The following is a 24,929-nucleotide window of genomic DNA, read 5'->3' on the forward strand; positions in this document are numbered from 1 at the left end:
CATGAATAATTTTTTTAAAATATGGAATCATGCTATATCAGTTTTTTCCAACCTGCTCTTTTAGTTGGCAATATATGATAGATATATTTCCATGTTAGTACAGGTAGGCAAGGGGATGATAAAAAATTTAACAAGTATAGCATGTGTAGTATACTGGATAACCAGTACAGCACGGACACTGTCCAGTCAGAACACATGCTAAACTGGGTCTCGAGGCCCCTGCTCTGTGAAGGGTTAAACTTTTTGCTGTCAAAACAACAGGAGGCGCAGAGCAGCTCTGGGCTGCTGAGACTGGAGCCCTAAGGAGGGGCACTTAGGGGTCTGGAGGGCAGTGGACTTTCCCAACTGGCACGGAGGTTTTTCAGAACTTGTGCATTTATTGATACCTGGTGTATATCAGCCTTGCGTGTACGTCTCCTATTTAAATGGCTACACTCAAACTCATTATAATGTAATTATAAATCTTAATATATTTAATGAGCCCCTTACTGATGATCATTTAGATAGTTTGCCATTTTTTGTTATCATAAATAATGTTGCAATACACATTTTTTACTATATTATCTTTGTGAACGTGGACCAGTATATCACAATGGGACTTTGGAGAAATTATCTTTTTCCTTAGAATTGTGACTCCTTTCTTAATATTAGCAAGTAATTGTGAGAGTCATATTAGGAATTTATAACTTTAAGGAGATATTGAAATTTAGGTCAGTGGTCTCAAACCCCGACTCTGCATTAGAATCACCTATGGAACTATTAGAGATTCTATCTATCTATCTATCTATCTATCTGTCTGTCTATCTATCTATCTATCTATCTATCTATCTATCTATCTATCTATCTATGACCCTACTTACTCCTAGAGATTCTGATTTAGGTCTGGATGGGTTCCACAAGTATTTGTGTTTTTTAATAAGCTTCAGAAATGATTCTGATGCCCAGCTCGAATTAGGAGCTACTGAAATATGGAAGAATTAATATTGTAAAAGAGGACAGGATTGTATGATTTGTCAACCTCTAACATATGATAGCAAGTATTGGCGAAGATGTGGAACTACTGGAGCTCTCATACCTGCGAGTGGGAGTGTAAATCAGTAAAGTCATTTTGTAAAACTCTGGCGGCATCTATCCAATAGAAATTAATAGCATAATTTATGACTCAACAGTTCCACTTCTAAGTATGTGCTCCACAGAAACGCTTAACATGTTCACCTGAATTCTCTCAGCTGTGCCGTTTAATACAAACTGCCAACAAGCCAAATGGCCTCCAATAGTATAATAGAGAAAGTAAATTTAATGCTATTTTTATATAATGGAATCCTACCCAGCGACAAGAATCGTCAAACTACAGTTACATGCAATATGTGTATCTCAAAAAACAAAATGTAGAGGAAAAGAAGCCAGATTCAAATGAGTGCATATGTATGATTTCATTTACATAAGCTTAAAAACCAGGCAAGACTTACTTGCATTGTTAGAATGAATCAGTGGTGACTTTTGGGAGGGGTCATGGCCGCGAGGGAATATAAGGCATGGGAAACCAGTATCGTTTTGTTTCTTAATCAGCTACTGGTTATATGGGCATGTTCAGTTTGTAAAACGTCAAGCTGTGTGCTTAGGATTTGTGCACTTTTCTGTATGCATAATATATGTTCATAAAAAGTTTAAATAATGCTGTGAAACCATCAAGAGGAGGAAGTTCCTCCAAATAACAAAAAGCGTTCCTGATAGAATAATGGCTGTCCTTCCATGAACTGGCAAAGAGGAATCTGGTCTGCAGTGGCGAGCTGGAGCCAGCTGGTACTCACCCACTAGACCAATTATGAGCATCTCTTCCATTCAGTGACATTTTGGTACTTTGAAATCGACCATATTGGGAATTTTTACACCATGGAAATTGGCAAATACTATGTCAGATTATTTATGTTATTTTCCTAGAGAGCAGATTACCTATATAGTACTGAATGTAGATCTCTTTGTTCACAAGATATTATTTGACTTGCTTTATAGCCAGTGTAATTATTAAACAATTAATATAAAATTTGAAAGTGGCTAAAATCATTTTTTAAAAAGAATTAACCTTATCACATTTTGAGACTATGAAGAATCCTTCCTTCTTTTTTTCTACTGTAAATTTAAGGAGGCTTATTTGCATTCACATATCAATTCAGGAAGAGAAAATATGTCATTAAGAACTTTATTCAAATTTGGTTTCAATGTCACAAATTAGGACTACAAGAACATTATCATGTCTTAAAATCTGCCCTAAGTAATTATGAATCACCAGAGACTGAAGCTGTCTTGTCTTTTTTTTTTTTTTTTCCTTTTTACTGTTAGAAACTTATTATTGTAACCTGGAGAAAGCTAATAGAATTATTCCTTACAGTTCTGAGACACTCATCTCTGCTGGTGTCTTGTCAGCCAGGTTGCACAGACATAACAGATATATATGTACTTTTAATTGAATTGTTGTCAGCGACATTGTAGTAACAAAAGATACCAAAAGAGACAGTTTAACATTTTTTCTATGACAGCAGTTTAACTGTTTATGTCTCCTCCTTTTCACTTTCTTTTTGTTTCTGTCTGTATTTACAGTCTTCTAGCTACTTATTTCTCTCTGGTATCACTTTAGCTTCTCAAATATTAAACTCTTTTAAACAGTGTGATGAATGAATTAAACTGTTTTAATAGTTTCCTTTTAAGTACAAGACAACAGGCCCAAAATGGAATCACTTACGCTAAGCCCCATGTCCCCAAACCTAGATCTTAAACCAATCAATCACGAATTGCCAGATCACTAGCTTGGTAATCTGCCTGATTAACCCCTGCCACCCTGTAAAAGAAAGTAACTTTGCAGTAACTAACCTGTTGTTATCTAATAACTAACCTATTCCTGCTCCCTTTTGGCTATAAAAGTCTTTAATTTTGTAGGGCTCCATGAAGCTCCTTTCTAGCTGCTAAACTGGATGCTGCCCAACTTGAATCAATTTGTGTTCAAATAAACTCTTCAAATTTTTAATATGCCTTAGTTTATCTTTTAACATTCCCCCAAAGGAAATTTGGAGATCTTTTTCATGCATGTGGAAAAATAAATTATTCTCTCAATCATATTTCTGCTTTGTGACAAAAAAGAATGGCTTATTATTAGAAGTTTTCTTTTGGTTGTTCAGAACCATTTAGTTTCTAAGATCCCCTACCACCATCATGCACTAAAAAGAATTCTAGTGAATAACATAAATTAACAAATATCAACATAGATGATTACTTGTTATGAAGTACCAAATGGAGAGAAACAGGAAAGTGAAAGAAAATGTAAGAGAGGAGAGAGAGAGAGAGAGAGAGAGAGAGAGAGAGAGAGAATGTGTTTTGTTTACTGTAATGTTAAAATTGATTCTTGGGTTAAGCTGTTGTTAGCCTGTTCCAGTTTTAATAAAGTTCCCCCATTATTTTTTCACCTAAATATTTTAACAGTCATTGATAATCATTATCTGGATCCATTATTTCACTAGAGATTACAAAATGGTGATACTCCATGATTCTTTGGGAGTTTTTAAAATTATAATTCTTCTATAAAGAAAACCTTTATTACCTTTTTAGTTACCCCAGAGATCAGTTTGTACGGAGAAGACAGGAAAAATACTTGATTTCCTTTATCACCATCCACTGCTTTTGACATTATAATTTTAAACTTTTTAATCTCTAATTCTGTGTCTTTTAAAATCTTCTTGAATTTTACTCATATTTTCAAACCTATTTTATTTCTTGAAATATGCTATAGTTTTTTTATGTTCTCTGTTTGATAATCCCATTATTTGAAGAAATTTGAGCTAACCTGTCATCTGTTGTTTCTTCTCGCTGTCAGAGTGCTTTATTTCTTTTTGAATTGTGAGAATTTTGTTTTACTTGGTACTTTATCTTTGAGAATTCTATGTTGTTGTTGTTTTATCAGTCTCAGGTGTACAAAGGAATGTAATAGATAGACATTTACACCCCTCACAAAGTGATGTGGGGTTTTATAGGAAGGTAGGGTCCTTCTCAAAGGAGTTGCATTTGTTTCTGTCAGATGTCTATGGGCATAACCGGCCTGAGAGCACTTCAAAAACATCAATTGTCCTATTGAAATAGTTCAGATGATCCATTTGGTGTGGATTTAGGCTGCAAATTGTGGTTTGTGGTTGTAAGTAATCAGGGAAGAATTTTCCTCCCCTCCTACGCAGCCCCAAGTTTTGAGACAGGCAATAATTGGGGGCAACGAGTAGGAAAGGTTATAACTAATTCACCCTGTATTGAGGGTCTAGCCCTTGGGGTCTCAGGTTTATGAACAACTTTCCAACTGGGGTGGCCCCCGGGAGTTGTCGCAAGTGCCTGGCCTTGATGATGAGTAACCAGAGCTCAACCTCATTGGCTTTAGTGAGTGCCCGCACGTCGGAAGGGTCAGCCTCAACATTCTGCTTGCCCATCTGAGTTCCCACTTTTACCTTATTTTTTTTTTCTGCCTTTGTAGTTCTCATTTTTTAGCAGGTTACAGATGCATTTGATAATATTTTTTAAATATATCTTATCCATCATTTTCAGTTGTTTTTAACAACTCTCAGTCTACAAAGTTAGTTCATTTGATCAAAAATACAAACACCATTATCGGCTCTTTTCTTTAGCTGTGCTTCATTGTTTAATACATAGGTATATATTACCTTACAGATCTTTCTAATTATTTTTGTTTGTCAGTGTGTATGTTTCTGTCCTGGTGAGCCCACTCAATTTATTCTGCTATTCCATTTCATTTCAGCCTGGTAGACACAGTAACTATTCAGTAAAATTCTTGCTGATCCATGTAAAATAAGTGAGCTTTCATTCAGATTATTTCACAGTACATGGTACTTTATTGGCATGAAAGAGTAAAACCCCTTTTTCTAAACTACCTAAGTTAGTTTTGGGGGAGAATTTTCTAGTTGGAGAAATTTGACTGATATTTGGGAATTGTTAGTTAAATATCTGTGTAGTATACATAATCTATGGGAATTTTACTTTTTTCTCTGTATTTTATTAAGTAAGCATAAAATGGACTAAAATGTTTTCTTTCCTTTTGAGATGTGAGCTTGGTCAAGAGGGACAGCTTGTTCCTCTATAGGTTCTTTAGAAGATAGGAAGCAGATGTGGCACTGGGAGGAAACTACGAGGGGAGAACAAATGTATGAGTAATCTGGAAAAAGATTAAAGTCAAATTATAAGTTAAATGTCAGCCTTTGGACCAAAGCTTTTCCATTCTTGGTACTCTGAAGAGAAAAGCAACTGAGTATCTTAGTAAAAGAGAGAGACTGTTTCTAAGAGTGGTATTACTCCACTATAATTACTGTTCTGTTTCCAGGTTTGTTTGTTTGTTTTTGCTTTTATTTTTAAGTAATTTGATTTTGACTGTGTTTGGTTAAGTAGGATATAACTCTTCATACTCCTGTATTTGTACTTAAAAATATTGTTTTGTTTGATTAGAGAATGTCTTTAAAATCATATGTACTTTGTGCATTTCTAGGAATGTCTGGCATGTTTATTGGTCAAATGCCTTGCAGATGAAAATGAAATTTTGTGAAAACTCTTGTGGATCCATCCAAACCAGATTTATTTTTGCTTTAATAAAACTATTCAAAGCATCAGGACTTCAGTCTGGGTGTCAGTGCTAGCAGCTAATCTGGGAAGAGTTTCCAGGATAGAACCTGCTGCGGATTGTAATGGCTTTCCCATTCCTGGTGCCTCTTTCTGGTTGGGCTTGAATGATAGATACAGACCAGATGGGCATGAAAAGGTCTTCTCAGGCTCTGAAGTACTTCAGTCTGACTGCGCTCACCGGGCATACTGTTTTCTTCTATGTACACAAACGTGCTTTATATTAGAATTCAGTAAAGATGCTGTTTAGATTTGTGTTCATCACCACCCATTTGGTAATTATTAGACTAATTCCACTCCCTCAAAGAATAGTTGAGACACAGGGCTGGAAACAATTAGAATCATTGTAGTTTAAAATTATACTTGGCAATAAGAAACAAATCACGGATTCTCTATAGTCTAGCTTGTAAGTAAATAGTAAATAACAATAATATTGGAATCTACTTAAAATAAAATGAAGTTTTCCAGCTTCTCTGTCCTTCTCTCTGGACATGTCATTTATACTTTCAAACCGCATCTACCTGATTAGTGACAGGTATCAGGTCATAATGATTCTTGAATAGCAATGATATAACAGCAATTCTAAGAATAGAGTAAGAAAATTCATTTAATTATTTTAACCAAGGATTAGCCCTTTGGAATCATTTTAATTCGTCATATTTTTCATTCATCCACCCAAACTTTACTAAATAAGTTATTAAATGCTATTTAATAAGTTCTGTGTTGGGGTACTGGTCACAACACATTTTTCGTCCTCAGGAAGGCTTCAGTTTAATTTTGTTCAGATATGCTAAGCCATTGAAGAAAAATGCTCCTCAATACAGACCGTCTACTGGCTCCGTGGCCTCTGCTGCTCACATTAGTTAAAAGCTCACGGTCGAAATTAGATATCCCATCCTGTGGTAGTTGAAGGAATACTTAAATGAAAGCCTCTTTGAAACACGTTCTACTAGCTACCAGTGTAAAATAGTGTTTCAGGTAAAGTAAACCTGATAGATGAAAAAGCGATCCTCAAATATGTATTGTTTTACGCTTTAATTTAAATTTCTTTGTAAATCAATTTATTTAGATGTATTTTGCATGTAGTAAAATGCACTCATTTTAAGTATAAAGTTCAATGAATTTTGAAAAAGTGTACACCCTGTATCCACCACTTCATTCACTCAAGAGAGAAACCTGGATGTTATTCTAAATAGACCACATATTAGACCACAAAAGAAGTCTCAATAAATTTAAGAAGATTGAACTCATACCAGGTATCCCCTCTGACCATAATTGGTATGAAATTAGAAATAAATTACAAGAAGAAAACTGAAAAACACACAAACACATGGAGGATAAATAATATGCTACTAAACAATGGATGAGTTAACAATGAGATCAAGGAAGAAATCAAAACATACCTGGAGACAAATGAAAATGAGAACAGAATGACCCCAACTCTATGGGACTCAGTGAAACAGTTCTAGGAGGGAATTCATAGCAATTACAGGACTAGCTCAAGAAACAAGAAAAATCTCAAATACACAATCTAACTTTATACTTAAGGGGACTGGAAAAAGAACAGAAAAGAAAGCCCAAAATGGGTAGAAGGAAGGAGATAATTGAGATCAGAGCAGAAATAATCAATATAGAGGCTAAAAAGAGTAATACAAAAGATCAATGAAACCAAGAGCTGGTTCTTTAAAATGATAAACAAAATTGATAAACCTTCAACCAGACTTAAGAAAAAAACAGAGAGGACCTAAATAAATAAAATCAGAAATGAAAGAGAAGTGACAATGGACACCACCAAAATACAAAAAATTTTAAGAAAATACTATGAGCAATTATACTCCAACAAATTGGACAATCTGGAAGAAATGGATAAATTCCTAGAAGCAAACAATCGTCCAAGGCTGATCAAGAAGAAACAGAAAATCTGAACAGATTGATTAGTACTAACAAAATCGGATGAGTAATCAAAAAACTCCCAACAAATAAAAGTCCTAGACCAATGGCTTCACAGGTGAATTTTATGAAACATTCAAAGAAGAATTAACATCTATTCTTTTCAAACTATTCCAAAAAATTAAAGAGGAAGTGTGGCTTCCAATCTCGTTTTATGAGGCCACTGGTACCATGATTCCAAAATCAGACAAAGACATTACAAAAAAAGAAAACCATATACTAGTATTCCTGATGAACATAGCTGCAAAAATCCTCAACAAAATATTAGCAAACCAAATTCAGCAGTACATTAAAAAGATCATACACCACGATCAAGTGGGATTTATTCCTGGGATGCAAAGTTGGCTCAATATATGCAAATCAATTAACGTGACACTACGTAAACAAAATGAAAACTAAAAAAATCATCTGATCATATCAATAGATGCAGAAAAAATGTTTGACAAAATCCAACCTCCATTTATGATAAAACCTCTCAGCAAAGTAGGAATAGATGGAACATACCTCAGCATAATAAAGACCATATACAATAAACCCAGGTAACATCATACTCATGGGGAAAAGCTAAAAGCATTCTCCTTATGATTAGGAACAAGACAAGGATGCCCACTTTCACCGCTTTTATTCAACATAGTATTGAAAGTCCCAGCCACAGCAGTCAGACAAAACAAAGAAATAAAAGGCATCAAAATTGGAAAGGAGGAAGTAAAACTATCATTATTTTCAGATGATATTATACTATATATAGAGAACCCCAAAGATTGCACCAAAAAACTATTAGAACTGATAAATGAATTCAGTAAAGTAGCAGGATACAAAATTAATACTCAGAAATCAGTTGCATATTTATACACCAATAATGAACTATCAGAAAGGGAAATTCAGAAAACAATTTCATTCACAATAACATAAAAAAACAATATAATACCTAAGAATAAATTTAACCCAGGAGGTAAAAGACCTGTACTCAGAAAATTACAAGACATTGAATAGAGAAACTAAAAAAGATACAAATAAATGGAAGCATATACCAACTTCATGGATGGGAAGAATTAACATTGTTAAAATGTTCATAGTACCCAAGAAATCTGTATAATCAATGCAATTCCTATCAAAATACCAATAGCATTTTTCACAGAACTAGAGCAACAATCCTAAAATTTATATGGAATCATATAAATGGCCATGGCATTCTTTAGAAAGAAGATCATACACAGTTGGAGGTATCACACTGCCTGATAGCAAACTATATATAAGGCCATAGTAATCAAAACAGCATGGTATTGGCGTAAAAACAGACACATAGATCAATGGAACAGAATAAAGAGTCCAGAAATAAACCCACGCTTATGTGGTCATTTAATCTATGACAAAGGAAGCCAGAATGCACAATGGGGTAAAGATAGCCTATTCAGTATATGGTGCTGGGAAAACTGGACATACACATGAAAAAAAAAAGAAAGAAACTGGACCACCTTCTTACTCCATATACAAGAATAAACTCAAAATGGAGACCTGAAACCATAAAACTCCTAGAAGAAAACATGGGCAGTAAAATCTCAGACCTTACCCTTTGCAATATTTTTTTGATCTATCTCCTTGGACAAGGGGAACAAAAGAAATAAAGAAAGAAATGGGACTATATCAAACTACAAAGTTTTTCACAGCAAAGGAAACCATCAGCAAAACGAAGACACCCTACTGAATGAGAGAAGATATTTGCAAATGGTACATCTAATAAGGGTTTAATACCCCAAATTTATGAATAACTCATAGACCTCAATATTTCCAAAATTTATAAAGAACTTGTACACCTCAACACCAAAGAAACAAACAATCCAATTACAAAATGGGCAGAGGACCTGAGTAGACATTTCTCCAAAGAGGACATACAGATGGCCAATAGACCTGAAAACATGCTTAGCATCACTAATCATCAGAGAAATGCAAATTAAAGCAACGATGAGATACCACCTCACTGCTATCAGAATGGCTATCATCAGTAAATCAACAAACAACAGTGCTGGCAAGGATGTGGAGAAAGCAGAACCCTCATGCACTGTAGGTGGGATTGCAGATTGATGCAGCCACTATGGAAATCAGTATGAAGGTTCCTTAAAAAATAAAAAATGGAACTATCTTATGACCCAGCAATTCTACTTCTGGGTATTTATCCGAAGAAATCCAAAACACGAATTCAAAATGATACATGCACTCCTATGTTCACTGTGGCGTTATTTACAATCGCCAAGATATGGAAGTAACTTGTGTCCATCAGTAGACAATTGGTTAAAGAAGAAGTAAGTGGTGTATATATACAATAGAATATTACTCGGCCATAAAATGGAATGCATTCTTACCATTTGCGACAATATGAACGGACGTAGAGGGTATTATGCTAAATCAAATAAGTCAGACAGAGAAAGACAAATATCATATGACCTCACTTATATGTGGAATCTAAAGAACAAAATAAATGAACAAACAAAACAGAAACAGACTCATAGATACAGAGAACAAACTGATGGTTAACAGATGGGAGAGGGTTTGGAGGTCTGGGTGAAAAAGGTGAAGCGATTAAGAAGTACAAAAGAGTCACAGGGACGTAAAGTACAGTATTGAGAACATAGTCAATAATATTGTAAAAACTGTGTAGAGTGTCAGGTATGTATTAGAGTTATCAGAGGGATCACTTCATAAATTATATAAATGTCTAACTGCTACCCTGTACACCTGACACTAATATAAAATAATACTGAATGTCAAGTATAATTGAAAAAAATAGTCACGGGGATGTAAAGTATAGCATAGGAAATATCATCAATAATATTGTAATAACTATGTACAGTGTCAGATGGGTAACATACTTATTGGGGTGATCACTTTGTGAGGTATGTAAATGTCTACTCACTATGCTGTTTTGTACTCCTGAAACTAATATTATATGTTGATGGTAATTGAAAAACAAATTTTTAAAAATTAAAAAAAATTCATCATAGACCTAAATGTAAAACACAAAACTATAAAAGTTCTAGAAGAAAACTTAAGAGAAAATATAAGGAACCTTGAGTTTGAAGATGCATTTTTAGGTACAACACCAAAAGCATAATCCATGATAGAGAAAATTGGTGAGTTAGACATCATTAAAATTAAAAACTTCTGCCCTGTGAAAGACATTATAAAAGAATGAAAAGACAATTTACAGACTGGGAAAAATATTTGCAAACCATATATCTGACCAAAGTTGTATCCACAATATACAAAAAAACCTCTTAAAATGCAACAATAAGTAAATAAAGAAACTCACTGAAAATGGGCATGGGAACTGAAAACACAAAGAAGATGGAAAATGTGCTCTACATCTTTTGTCATTAGGGAATTGTGTATTAAAACAATGAGATACCACTACACACCTATTGAAATGACTGGAAAAAAAACAAAACAACAACCTGAGAAATGGCAAATGCTGATGAGAAAGCAGAGCTGGGAATGCAAGATGGTGCAGCCACTTTGGAAGACAGTTTGGCAGTTTCTTACAAAGCTAAACATAGTCTTACTATATGATCCAGCAATGCACTCTTAAGTTTTACCCAATGAAATTGAAAACTTTTGTCTACACAAAAAACAGACTAATATGAGGTCTGACAATTAAGTTCCTGAACTTGTTGCAATGACGTTGCTAATATTTTTTTGATATCAGAGGGATTATTCATTATGAAGTTGCACCAACTGGACACACAGTTAACCAAGTTTACTATTTGGAAGTGCTAAAAAGTCTGTGTGAAAAAGTTAGACGACCAGAACTTTTCACCAACAATTCATGGCTCTTGCATCACGACAATGCACCAGCTTGCACGGCACTGTCTGTGAGGGAGTTTTTATCCAGTAAACAAATAACTGTATTGGAACACCCTCCCTACTCACCTGATCCGGCCCCCAATGGCTTCTTTCTTTATCTGAAGATAAAGGAAATATTGAAAGGAAGACATTTTGATGACATTCAGGACACCAATGGCCATACGATGACAGCTCTGATGGCCATTCCAAAAAAAGAGTTGCAAAATTGCTTTAAAGGGTGGACTAGGTGCTGGCGTCGGTGCATAGCTTCCCATGGGGAGTACTTCGAAGGTGACCATAGTGATATTCAGCAGTGAAGTATGTAGCACTTTTTCTAGGATGAGTTCATGAACTTAATTGTCCAGACTCGTCTGTATAACAGCTTTATTCATAATCACTAAAAACTTGAAGCAACCAAGATGTCCCGCAGAGGTGAATGGATAAACAAATTGTGGTATATACATACGATGGAATATTACTCAGTGATGAAAAAGAGCTATGAAGCCACACAAAGGCATGGATAAACCTTAAATGCATGTTGCTAAATGAAAGATGTCAGTCTTAAAACGTTACATACTATATGATTCCAACTTTGTGACATTCTGGAAAAGGCAAAACTATTGAGAGTAAAAAGATCAGAGATTTGGGGTGAAGGGAGCGGAGTTAAGCAGGGAGATTTTTAGGGCCATGAAACTGTTCCATGCGATACCTTAGTGACAGGTAGGTACATGGCATTATGCATTTGTCAAAACACATAGAATTTCACAGCACAAAGAGTGAACCCTAATGTATACAAATTTAAAAAAAAATCATTTAGAAGGTTGGAGGATCCCAGAAAGGAATGTGGACTGTAACAAGAGAATCTAGTTGTATTTCAATTGTATGAAACAACTTCTCAGAAGGAGGGGCTGGGGAAAGGTGCTGACCTAAGTGACTTAGGAAATTAGTCTGTAAGACTAAATGCAAAAGGAATGACACGTGATCATGTACACAAGTTGATAATTTCCCATGGGGCACAGGTTAAAATTTCTGATACCACTATACATATATTCTGGGATGAAACAATTGAATAAATAGATGAGAGATGGTAGGAGCCAGATTTCTCCTTGTTGGAGTAGGAACTTACAAATAAGCAGAAAAAGAGACTAGAGTGATCCTTTTGGTAATGGGTTAGAGTGGAGTCATCAGAATGAACTCACGTTTAGCTTAATAGAGACACCAATGGCTACACAGAGAAATATTATAGATATATGTGTACATACATATATTTCCTTGCTCTGTCATCAGAGATCCTAAAAGAAATGACACTTCAGTAGCAAGAAGTACACCTCGCCTCCAGATGTTTGTTTCTGATACCATTCTCCAATAAAAGGAGCATGGCTCATTGGCGAGGTGGTTGATTCTAGGACTAGGGTAGGAAATATGTAATATGTATCTAGAGACTCTTACAGTGCCAGAAAATAAAGAAGTACTAAAAACAAATCCACATTAATGGGAGTATATCAAAGGGACATGGGAGCCAGCTGAAAGAGCTTCCAATGGCCAAAGTTGGAACAATTTGAACAATAAAACAAGTAAAGTAGTATTGGATTAAAACCCAAAGTATAAAATAAACATCCACGAATCCAAACTGATATAAACAAACAAACAAAAACAAACAAATAAATGGCGGCAAAAATATAAACGTCCTAGGAAGAAGAATTTAAAATAATTTAACTAGGTACTCGGCCCTCAAGGAGGGGAAGCTGAACTTCCCACCCTGAGTATGGGCCGCACACAATGTCTTCCTTCCAAAGAATTCAGGGGAGGGAACAGTAACTGCATTGGAGAAACCTGAGAAACACCACCTCAGCCAGGTGGTGAAGGGCAACATCAACAGTGACGTCATATGAGTTAATAGTATGTACCTTAACCCTAGCCTACTCATTAGAAAAACACCAGACAAACCCCAGCAGAGGAGCGTCTGACAAAATAACTAATGAGTATTCCTAAAAACTGTCAAGGTTATCCAAAAACAAGGAGAGTCTAAGAAACTGTCACAGCTAAAAGGAGCCTACGGAGACATGACAGCTAAATGTGATGTGTCCTCCATGAGAACAGACAAAGGGCAGTGGGGATAAATTAAGGAAGTCTGGATAAAACATGGACTTGAGTTAGTAAGAATGGATTGATATTAGTCGCTTAATTGTAACAAGTGTACTATACTAAGATGCTAATAACAGGGAAATTGGGTGGAGAATATGTGGGGACTCTACTTAATCTTCTCAGTTTTTCCGCAAGTGTAAAACTGTCCTAAGCAATCATGTCTGTTAAACAAATCAACGTCCTACGCGAAGGTCTCGCACTGACCCCGTGGTTTCTCTCCCACAGTTTTGAGAGTGTCTCCTGCCTGGCTGACTCGGCGTCCCTCTCAGACATCACTTTTGATGGCAACCCCATAGCACAGGAGTCATGGTACAAACACACCGTCCTGCAGAACCTGATGCAGCTGCGCCAGCTCGACATGAAGCGGGTCACGGTGAGGGCCCTGGCCCCGCGCTGCGTCCTGGGTGCGGGCCAGGGAGTTGGCAGGCGTGCCCCTTGCTGGAGATGCTTCTTAGTCTTAATGAGCTAGGCATTTGCATGCATGTAATTATGGTGCATTTCGTTATTATAATGACAGATTCTTTTTTACCACCCGTCTCCTATTCCCAATTTCATCGCATAGGGCTTTCAAAATTCCTAGCCTTCTATTTATAATAGATGAATCATTATGCTTATTTTTCATTCTCACTTAGTATCCAACTACTAATTTACTTTGGAATGGATGGGTAAGAATTTCGTTGATAATGGTTAAGAACATAATGGTTAAGAACGTGGGTCCCAGAGCCAGGCTGCTTGAGTCCGAATCCTGGCTTTACTGTTTTCTAGCTGTATGACCTTCAGCAATGTGCTTAATCTTTCTATAGCTCGTTTTCCTCAAAGTGAAATGGGGATCATAATTATATTATGTCACAGGGTCGTTGTTAAGATGAAATAAAGTGCCAAACCTTAGAACAGTGGGAGACTCCTAGGAAATATCACCTGTAGTTGCCATTGTCTATTCATTCTATCTCCATATGAGATATTTTGTATATTTAGAGGTTTTGCTATGGCTCCTGATCTAAGTGAAATGCTGCATATCATACCCCTGCTTTTAGGGGTACAGTGCACATTAGCACATTATAGGCCCCAAGGAGTTCTGTAAATAAGAACCTTGCGTGATTTGTGTCATTGCATCCCACATTAATTTGAATGTTTTATTTTCTCAGGAAATACCTGTTAATAACCTGAGACCTAAGCTTCTACCTGTTTTCTTACTTCTTGACTCTGGCAATTTTGATGTGGATTCTGAGTGATGCGCTAGGCTTATTCAGTTGCCAGCTGACTCGTGGCTTGTATCTTAGCTTCACAGTATGCAGTTTGCATTTCTGCTTCAGCAATATGACAGACCCCTAAGGGGCTGGCAGATGGGTAGGAGCGCTGATGAGCTCACAAATACCGGCGATCTCGCTGCTTTCTTTGTTCCAGCGTGGAGATGCGGTTCTTTGTGCTCTCAGTTTGTTCAGATCTGTGCTGTCAACCCTGTTGCGCACTGTTACCCTTATCTCTTTGTCTTTCTTCATTAAGCATGTTGATACTTCTCATTGCTCTTCCTGATGAGGCGAGATGAGTGGGGCAAGACATGAAGCTAGCCCCTTTATGTAAAGTAGTGCTTAGTTGCATAGTATGTTTCTCATAGTGAGTTTGTAGGTCAGCCTTGTCTATCGAACAAGTGTCGTGAAGGGCAGAAGCCTTTCTTTTTGTTCCTTGCCTAATACACACGGATGTCCTATCCATGTTTCTTTTCTTCTCTGTCTCACTCAGTGCTCAGTGTAGTAATATTCGATAAAGACCTGTTGGCTGAGTGAAATTTACCTACTTCTGTGCCTTAAATAATGGTGAATAATGTTGTATATAGTCGTTGACCTTGTACATTCCATAGAGGGTGTTTGCCTGGTGAGGAAATGAGGGAAAACCACCTGGGATGGGAGCAGGGCCAGCTGTTCTGCTAAGTACAGAGCAGATAGCCTTGCACATCTGCTCCTCCACTTTAGAATTTTGTTTTAATGTTTAAATGGAAACAATCTCAAAATTGCAGAAAAGTTGTAAGTACAGTACAAAGAACTTTTTTTCTTGAACCATTTGAGAGTAAGTTGCCAACTCGATTCCCCAACAACGTTGAATACTTCAGTGTATATTTCCTACAAGTAAAGACATTCTCCTATGTAAGCACAATGTAACTAATAAAATCAGGAAATAAACATTGAATAATTACTAGTGTTTAATTCTCACCACATTCAGATTTTACCAATTGCAGCAATAGTATTCCATATAGCAAAATGATCCAGTTTGGAATTACACATGGCAGATAGACACATTTTGTTGACATGTCTCTATCGTCACCATGTTTTAGGCACAGTTCTTCAGTCTGTCCTTGACTTTCATGACTTTGACATTTATAAAGATTACAGGTCAGTTATTTTGTAGAATAACCCTCAGTGCAGGTTTTGTTTGTTTGTTTGTTTTGTTTTTTATGTTTTCTCATGGTTAAGTTTTAGTTACAGATCTTTGATATGAATCTCACAGATGTGATTCTGCATTCTTCTCATTGCATCCTATCAAGTGATGTGTCATTTATATTTTTCCCTTTATTGATGTTGTTCACTTTAATTAAGATGGTGTCTGCCAGGCTTCTCCATGTGAAGTTACTGTTTTCCTTTTGTAATCCCATTCCTCATAAAAATTTCAGTTTATTCATGTATTCATATCATTATGGACCATGGTATTTAGTTTCACCTTTTGTTTATAATTTGGGGTACTTTTAGTGTGGAAACAATATACCTTTTCTTTTTTTTTTCTTTTTCTTGAAAGCTGTCAATTTATTAAGTCCTGGATCTGAAAAAGGCACAGCACCACTTCTGTCATATTCTCTTAGCCAAGTAGTCCCATATTCTATTAGCCAAGCAGTCCCATATTCTCTTGGCCAAGCAGTGCCAGAGTCCAAATTCAAGGGTCAGGGACATAAACCTCCCTGTTAATGGGAAGAAAATCAGCAAGTTTGGGGATCATGTTTTAAAATGGACGTGACACAGTCTGCCCTCTGGCCACAAGTTATTTACATTTGTTCCACATACTAACTATTTTCAGCACCTCCCAGTAGCCCCCAAAACTCTCTTCCCATTATGGTGTTAGGTTCAGGCTCGAGGTTTAGGACCTAGTCATCTAATCAGGTCATCTAATCCATGTGGCTCCATGGATACAGTTGTTCAGATACAGCTCCTTCTGGATCAGAAGTCCTATCAACTTTTCCACTGTATCATGGTAGATAGGCTTCCTCAGAAGTTACCCAATGGATCTCTTCTGCATCTCATCTGCCAGAACTGGGTTCCATGTCCATCTCCAAAGGAATCCCTCCTATATGAAATCATGCAGTCTCTGTGCTTCTGTGACTGGCTTATCTCACTTAGCACAATGACCTCAAGGCCCAGGCATGCTGCTGCATGTGGCAGGACCTCCCTCCTTCTCAAGGCTGAGCAGTGTCCAACAAATATGCTTTTTCTTATTTCCTGTAAAAAGTGTGGCTCCCAGAACTTTGCACCAGGCTCTGAGTTTCTCTACCTGTAACAATATACCTTTATAAAGACTTTCTTTAAAAGGGTTGGCGAACAGCAGCCTATGAGCTGGCCACTCCTTTTTCTAAAAAAAAAGTTGTGTTGGAGCACGGCCATGTCCATCCATTAATGTATTACCTGTGTCCACTTTGATGCTACAATGGTTGAATTGAGTAGCTGCTAATGAAAGTGTATGGCCCACAAGCCTAAAACACGTACCATCAGGCTAGAAGAGTGGGCTGACACCTGTTCTATAACTATTTCTTCTCTTTAAAAATGAAATCTTGATTTAATTTTTATGTAATTTGCCATATAAACATTCCAGCCGGGTTGGATGACACAAATGTTTAATGAACTTCTGTGCATGAGGGCTGTGGTTCCCACACTGTGTGCTGCAGTGAACTCACAGGGGCACCACGGAATATTTCTAATTGTCAAGGGACACATAGTGATATATTTGATATCTGTGCAGCACTGAAAAACTTGCTCAAGGTAGTTTACCATTGCAATGTTAGATCACGCTAAAACTGAAGTGTTCTCTGGCATCATATCTTTGCAAAGCTGACTTTTCAGTGGTTATTGTGATAAAAACAAATGGCATGCCAAAATCAGTATGGAGCAGGAAATGAGGGTGGCAGTGTCCAAGCTAATTCCAATGTTTGAGAAGTTGTGCAATGCCCTACAGGTACACATTTTCCCGTGGTAAAAAACTGTGGTTATTTAAGAGTGCTATATTGTCTTAATTTTAATTTACATGTATTATTATTTTTTCAAATGGCTACTAAGTTTCTAGAACATGAAAACTTATTAAGTTGTTTCCCAACTACAGGAAACAGAGCTGTAACACATTTCTTTTGACCTACAGGCACCATGAAAAAGTCCCAAGACATTCTTAATTACTTTGAACCAAAAAGGTTCTGTACTGGGGTCTGTATTAGATCCTAGAGATGATAAGCTCAGAAGCATAATTCGTGCCTTCATTTTAATTTACAATGTAACGCACGGGCAGACATGAAGCCAGATTATAATGTAAATTGACTGGTTAGATAAGATAGACTGATAGGTGCGTGCGCGGCACACACACACACACACACACATACACACACACACCCCGCAATGGAATCAAAGAACAAAGCACTCGTGTATCTACTGGAGATACAGGGAAAGTTCCAAAGGAGGAAATACTTGATTTGACACTTGAAGGGTAGTAAAGAAGAAGGAGGATGTATCTGGGGAGAGTGTTCCAGGGAGAGAGAAGGCATGCAAAATGCAGAGGGTGCTGAGAAAACACATACCTAGCTGGACAATCAGCTCTACTGCATCTTTTGGAGCAAAAATTAATATAAGACCCGGTCTTATTTTGCTATAATATAAGACTAGGTATAATATAATAATATAATATAATATAATATAATATAATATAATATAATATAATATAATATAATATAATATAATACAATGTAATATAATACAATGTAATATAATACCGGGTCTTATATTAAGTTTTGTTCCAAAAGACGCGTTAGAGCTGATTGTCCGGCTCTTATTTTCGGGGAAACAGTGTAGTAGTTCATGGCTGAGCAGTGCGTGCACAGAGGAGAGACCAGCAGGAGAACTGGATGTCTGACTGGCCAGGGCTAATCCATGAAAGGCGTTTTATGTCCTGATAAAGAGTTGAGACTTTTGTCGTGGACATAATGAGAAACCCTTGATGCGTTTAAGGTAGTTAAATTGGAACTGCCTGTGAAGGAGACTGTCTAGCAGGATAGAAAGCCAGAGGATGACTGGAGGAGGATGAGATGGGAGGTGAGATGAGAAGCAGGGAGATTAGTCACAGTAAGAGTTTCTGGGGTCCAATCCGAGGAATGGCAAGAGGTATGGTGCTAGAGACAATACAAGTTGCTGGCTTCAATTATTTCGTTTATGTTATCTCTGTTAAGAAGAGTGGCTTTTTGTCTGTAAAGAGTGGAAATAAATATTAATGAACTAAAAGTAAAGCCTAGAACAGGTGAATAAGTAAGTTTGAATTCAGACCCATCAGAGCCGGGGCTGCTGGCAATCTTTATCTGTAAAGGACCCGATTGTAAATATTTTAGACTTTGGGGACAAAACAGTCTGTGTTGAAAACCACTCAACTCTCTCTCATTATAGTGTGAAAGCAGTTATACACAATGTGAATGAATGAATGAATGAATGAATGAATGAATGAGCACGGCTCAGCCCAGACGCAGGCTCATGGCAGTTGAGACGTAGTAGCATGTGTGAAAGTGACGAGCACTGGAATTGATGTGTTCAAATTGAGTTAATTGTGAGGTGTGATTGTTAGAAGTTAATACGGTTTAAAACAGTGTTCATTTATAGAAATAGGGAATTCAGAAAAATGGAGACAATAGTCTCCGTTTTTTATTTTTTTCTTTAATGATCAGATTATACCTGAACTATTAGAGAGAGGGCTCATGCTAAGCTGGAGTACTTCCAGAGAACCTGGCATGATTTGTTGACAAAGGAGAAGACATAAGGAAGATATTACAGGTCTTCAAATATTTTCACAACTGTCTAAGAGAAAAGGCACGTTTTGAGAAGCTAGAGCAAGGACCATTCTATAGAAAGTCCTGGGAGGAAGGATTTTCTCCTTTTATTTCTAAGGCAGTATTGTGTGCATGCAGGCAATTCAGAATATGCTCACAGTTCTGAAACAGACACCGTGTCTGAAGTTCTCACGTGAAACCCACATCTAGTTGACTTAAGATGAACGTGTTTACAGTTTGCTCTCCAGATAATGGGACTGCCTGAGACAGACAGGAGTTTCCTTCCCACTGCTGGCGACGTGGGAGACATCACTAATGCATACCAACACGTCTGGGTCTCCTCCTCTTTTTGACCTGTGGAAAGATGGTATCGACTTTCCCCTTGAAGTTAGGTGTGGGCATGCAACTTGCTTTTGCCAATGAAATGTGAGCAGAAGCAAAGTATATAATTTTCAGACAGAACCATTTAAAAGCCAATGCATGAGTTTCCATGTTTTTCTCCCATGCAGTGGTCTTTGTGGGAGCATATATTGAATTGAAGATGCCATCAGATCATAGCACCCAGTAATACTCAGCCATTACGTGGAGGACAGTTGCAGGGTTCTTTGCATGGTCAAGAAATAAACTTTTCTTATTGTAAGCCAGTGTAAGTTTGGAAGTTGTTACAACAGCATAACCTAGCCTGTTCCGACTTCTTTCCCCCTAGTATTTAACAGCTAATATCCTTGGGCCAATAGAAGTCGGGTAACAGTTTCCAATGTTCACTCCGACATTAACTATGACTCTGGAAAAATCAGTTTTCTCTGAAAACAAGATTATTTGAATGAAAAATATGGATCATCTCCTCTAGACAACAGTGATTTTGAAGCTGTTTTAGTACTTGATGTAGTCAAGGAAAATAGTGTCTTTTATAACTATCTGTTCTAAAGTGTGTGGTTAAAAACCCACATTGCCATTCACTTTTTTAAATCCACATAATAAACTGCTGCCTATATTAGGACCATTTTATTTAGTTTGGAGCAAAACTTCTTCTCCTATAATGTATGCATTGTTCTAAAGCCTTAATAATCTGCTAACGGAGTATAAGTTATCAAACACCTATTAAATCATTACACTTCTTAATTAATTTGAAATTATTTCTATATTAAGTCTTCATGACAAACTGAAGTATGGAAAAAAATATATATATATACATATATTTTTGTCCCAGACAGTTCTCTTTCTTTCGCTACTTAAAAGATGGCTTTTATCCCAGAAATTGGACTAGTATCATGAAGAGGCCAGAATATCACAGTTGTTCCTTCTTACTAAGATTTATAGCTTATCTTTAAAATTAGAAGTGTATTATTGTTTCCAAGTTTAGTTACCCTTTAACTATTTGGGCTAAAATACAGTCATCACGTGTAAATTCCTTAAAACACTCAATATTTGAATTGATTTGGCATATGTCCAGTTTTCCTAGGTTTAGCTTTCCTTTTAAAGTCCTGCCTTTAATAGAAGCTCAAATTCTTTTAGAAAATCTAATGGAATCACCTCTTAAATATGTGTAGTACGTGATCCATACAGCTTCCAGTACTGTTTGAAATTGACCCTTTAAATAACCTATCTGTTTCTAGTTCACTGTTTATAGATGAGTCAACAATTGAACATCAATATAATTTGCTCTTTAAAAAAGTTTGTTCTGAAATAGGTTGTACTTAATAGGTTTCAAATCAGTATTTACTGAACAAAAGAATTTAGGATAATTATTAATCCAGCTATTTGTGAAGCTAGGAATCAAGGTTCTAAATTTCTTATTTAGTTTATTTCTCCTCATTACCTCTATTCACCCTTTAAACATTAAGAATAACTATTTTCCATATTGTAAAAGACACTTTAAATTCACCAAAAATCAAATTAAATTTCTATTCCCTTTTAAACAACTAAATCATATGGTAGATTACTACTGAATTTTAACCTCAGCTTTTTCATCTCTCTAAAATCAGTCAAATACATCTAAATATACCCTTACTATAAAAAAGTACTACAGATTCCATTTCTTATAAGATGTGCCTTCTGGTCCTGGTCCTAACTGTGTCACTAGCTATGTGACCTTATATAAATTACTAAACTTCTGAGAGCATTCATTTGCTCATTTCTAAAATTAGAGTCTTCTAGTAGATGCATTTCTAGTTTCTTTTTTTTTTTTCCTTTTTAACTCTGTGATAGTTTCTATTTGTACATTTTTAATATACTTCTTTAGTCTAGGTCTTTCTTTGTTTTCAGAAGCATTTATAATAGCTCACCCTCTTGAATACATTTTCATGGCCTCTTTGACCTTCCTTAATATAACCAATATACTGGCCAAGATAGGCCAGCTTATGCTGCAGTAACAACTTCTCTTACCTCTGTGGATTAAAGGAACAGAGCTTATTTCCTGTCTGTACTACCCGTCTGCCTATAGTATGTAGTCCGGGCACTTTGCTTTGTGTTGTCCTCATTCTAGGGCCTTCAAAATACCCACCATCTGGAGCTTTGCAGATTCTGCAGCAGAGGTGAGAGACAATAGTTGTATCATACATTGTCTTTGAAAGCTTCCACCCAGAAGTGAACACGTGTCACTTTTGTTCATATGTTATTGGCCAAAGCAGGTCGCATGACCACACCTCATTTCAAGGGTACAGGAAGTGCTATCTCACAATGTGGCCTGGATGTGAGAAGACACAGGAATATTTGGTGAAGCTCTTATGACTACTCATCATGTTTTAAATAGAATGTTGACTTGGGGTAGGATTATAAATTACTACTACATTTAGTACTAGAAGGCAATTTTCAAACATCAAAAACCCTAGAAATATGTCTATCATTTGACTTTAAGTAATTATTGAACAAATATTATAAAGGTGTATATTCAATGATTCATTCCTTAATTATATATTTGTTGAGTATCTATTATGTGCCAGGAGCTGACATGCTTCTTACCTTCATGGAGCTATTTGGGGTGGGAGAGGGGAGAGACAGTGCTAGAGATAATTCAAATGAAACAGGTTAAGTGTTATGAATGAGGATGTATAGGGCGCTATGAAAGCATATAGGAAAATTTCCTGACTTATTTTCTAGATGACTGATTCTCTCTTCCACTGTGCAAAATGTGCTCTTCAACCCCGCACCATTGAATTTTTAATTTCTGTTTATGTAATTTTTCATTTCTAAAAGTTCTCCTTCAAATGTACTAAATTACTTTTTATAGTTTCCTATCTCTGAAGATATTCTCAAGCTTGTCTTTTATGAAGAAATTGGTTTCTCAAATTGTGACATCATTTTGAATGCCAAAAATCTTTTGATAATAAAAATTTAAAGTGGCGTGGTTGTAATTTACTCTATTAAAATTTGACAATCTTCAGGGGGAAAAGCATGATCAAGACTGTGTATACAGATTGCTGGCCTTGTAAAAATTTGTGAAAATTTTTAACTTGTGCAAATTTGTAAACTTGTAAAAATTTGCTCGTAGTGAATATTGTAAGGTGATACAGAAATGACATGATTTGAGTTATGGTGTTGCGATTATGACTAATTACTTAAAAATTTTCTAAACTGTAATGTTATTTCATAGTTATTAGAATTTAATAAATTAGACTGGCCAAATCAATTTAAAAACAAAGTGAAAGTAATGATGGTAAGGGAGATTAATTTATGAATATCAGTGGAGAGTTTTAAAGGGTTTTCGTTTTTGTTTTATCATGTAAAAAGCTCTGATTTGCAACCATAGATCAAATCAAATTTGTGGGAAGTATCATTTTGATCCTTTTTATCTTCCTGATAGAAGGTTTAAGTCTTTCTATGTGGAACTATCGTGCACTGCGTACTAAGGTAAATTGTAAAAACCTGCTCCCCTCTTTTTTCTTCTCGTCTCGTTATTTTTTCTCTCTTGATTTAACTAGATTTATATCACATCCAGAGTTGGGATTAGAATTAAGAATGCAGTTTTTGTTTGTTTGTTTGCTTGTTTTTGTTTTTTTGAATTAGGAAGGAAAAAGAAAATAAAGAGGCACATACTAAGTTTTTCTTCAAGGGAGTATTTTCTATTAGCTAAGTAGTATGCCTCTCACAAAGAAAAACAGACTTGCAGACCAAAGATATTTAGCATAAAAAAAGGCCAAATACTTAATGATATATTTTGGAAAATTTCTTTTAGGAAGAAGAAAGGCGTATGGCATCTCTTGTAGCCAAAAAAGAGGAAGAGAAGAAGCGGGAAAGTCATAAACAATCTTTGCTTAAGGTATTTTCTCTGATGTCTGTGCATGTGTGTGTTCCCACACTCACGTATGAGAACATTGAAGCTAGCTATTAATAGTTTGCTAGAAAAGTGGTTTCCAAACTCTGTAAAATTTTCATTCCTGTCAGTAGAATGTTTTTTTATAAACAAACACCCTAAAACTTTCATAAGTTACTACCTATAAATAAACTTGTACTTCTGAAATATAACGTATATTACACAGCACATGTAAAAGCTAGAAATTTTAAAAAGAAGAGACAAAAAATAAATATAACAGGTTCTCATTTTTTTCCACAACATTGCATCACCTGTGTATCCCCATGGCATATGCACTTCATTTTGGAAACCACTGTAATAGACTCTCATCTTTGCTGATATTTAATGAGCTCTGCTACTTTTTTCTTTTAATGATTTTTAAATTTAAGAACTTTCTCTGTTAGCTTCTCTGAGATAGAGGTGGTAAAGATTTTGAGGAATTTAGAAATTGAAGTTTGTTTTAAACTGGTTTTAAGTGATTTCACATATCAGATATTTCTTTCTATAAAGAAAATGTTTTCTTTTAAAATATTTTATATAAATATTACAAAGTACAGCAAATAAAGACAGCTTAAAGTTTATAGCTCCTTTTATGCTTCACACTATGTTCTAAAACTAAGGATGTCATCCTGATGATCATTACACTTATGTAGGGTTTTTTCTTTTTAAAATTAAAATGGCATTTAGAATTCAAAAAATGACAAGTAGAGATACAAAGTCGTATATAATAAACAGGACACGGGAACGTGGGTGATAGAGATGTGGTGTGTCTTGATAGGGGTATGAGTTGCACAGGTACATGCATTTGTAAACACGGAGCAAAGAACACATGTGCGCTGCTCAGTGAAAACTACTCCTAAACAACAAAAAGAAAAACTTGGTCCTAAGCCATCTCAGCTCGGGCCTTCTACTATAAAAGTGTTACTCAGCATGCTACATGTTTTTCCACCTGCTATAATTTCTACCCTCCTGCTATTATTTCTACATTTT

At 36.0% G+C, this 24,929-nt stretch overlaps 1 protein-coding gene across 7 annotated transcripts in view; it reads left to right on the top strand.

Annotated features, from left to right (window-relative positions):
* LRRC49 (leucine rich repeat containing 49) overlaps nt 1-24,929 on the top strand; it is a 130,973-nt gene that overhangs the window by 66,849 nt on the left and 39,195 nt on the right. For all 7 annotated transcript variants that reach the window (XM_019736012.2, XM_019736013.2, XM_074328207.1 and 4 more), the window contains 2 exons: nt 13,819-13,966; nt 23,823-23,906. In XM_019736012.2, coding sequence (XP_019591571.1) covers nt 13,819-13,966; nt 23,823-23,906 — 232 coding nt within the window. The remainder of the gene's footprint in view (nt 1-13,818; nt 13,967-23,822; nt 23,907-24,929) is intronic.

This window comes from Rhinolophus sinicus, linkage group LG03, assembly GCF_036562045.2.
Source record: "Rhinolophus sinicus isolate RSC01 linkage group LG03, ASM3656204v1, whole genome shotgun sequence".
NCBI lineage: Eukaryota > Metazoa > Chordata > Mammalia > Chiroptera > Rhinolophidae > Rhinolophus > Rhinolophus sinicus.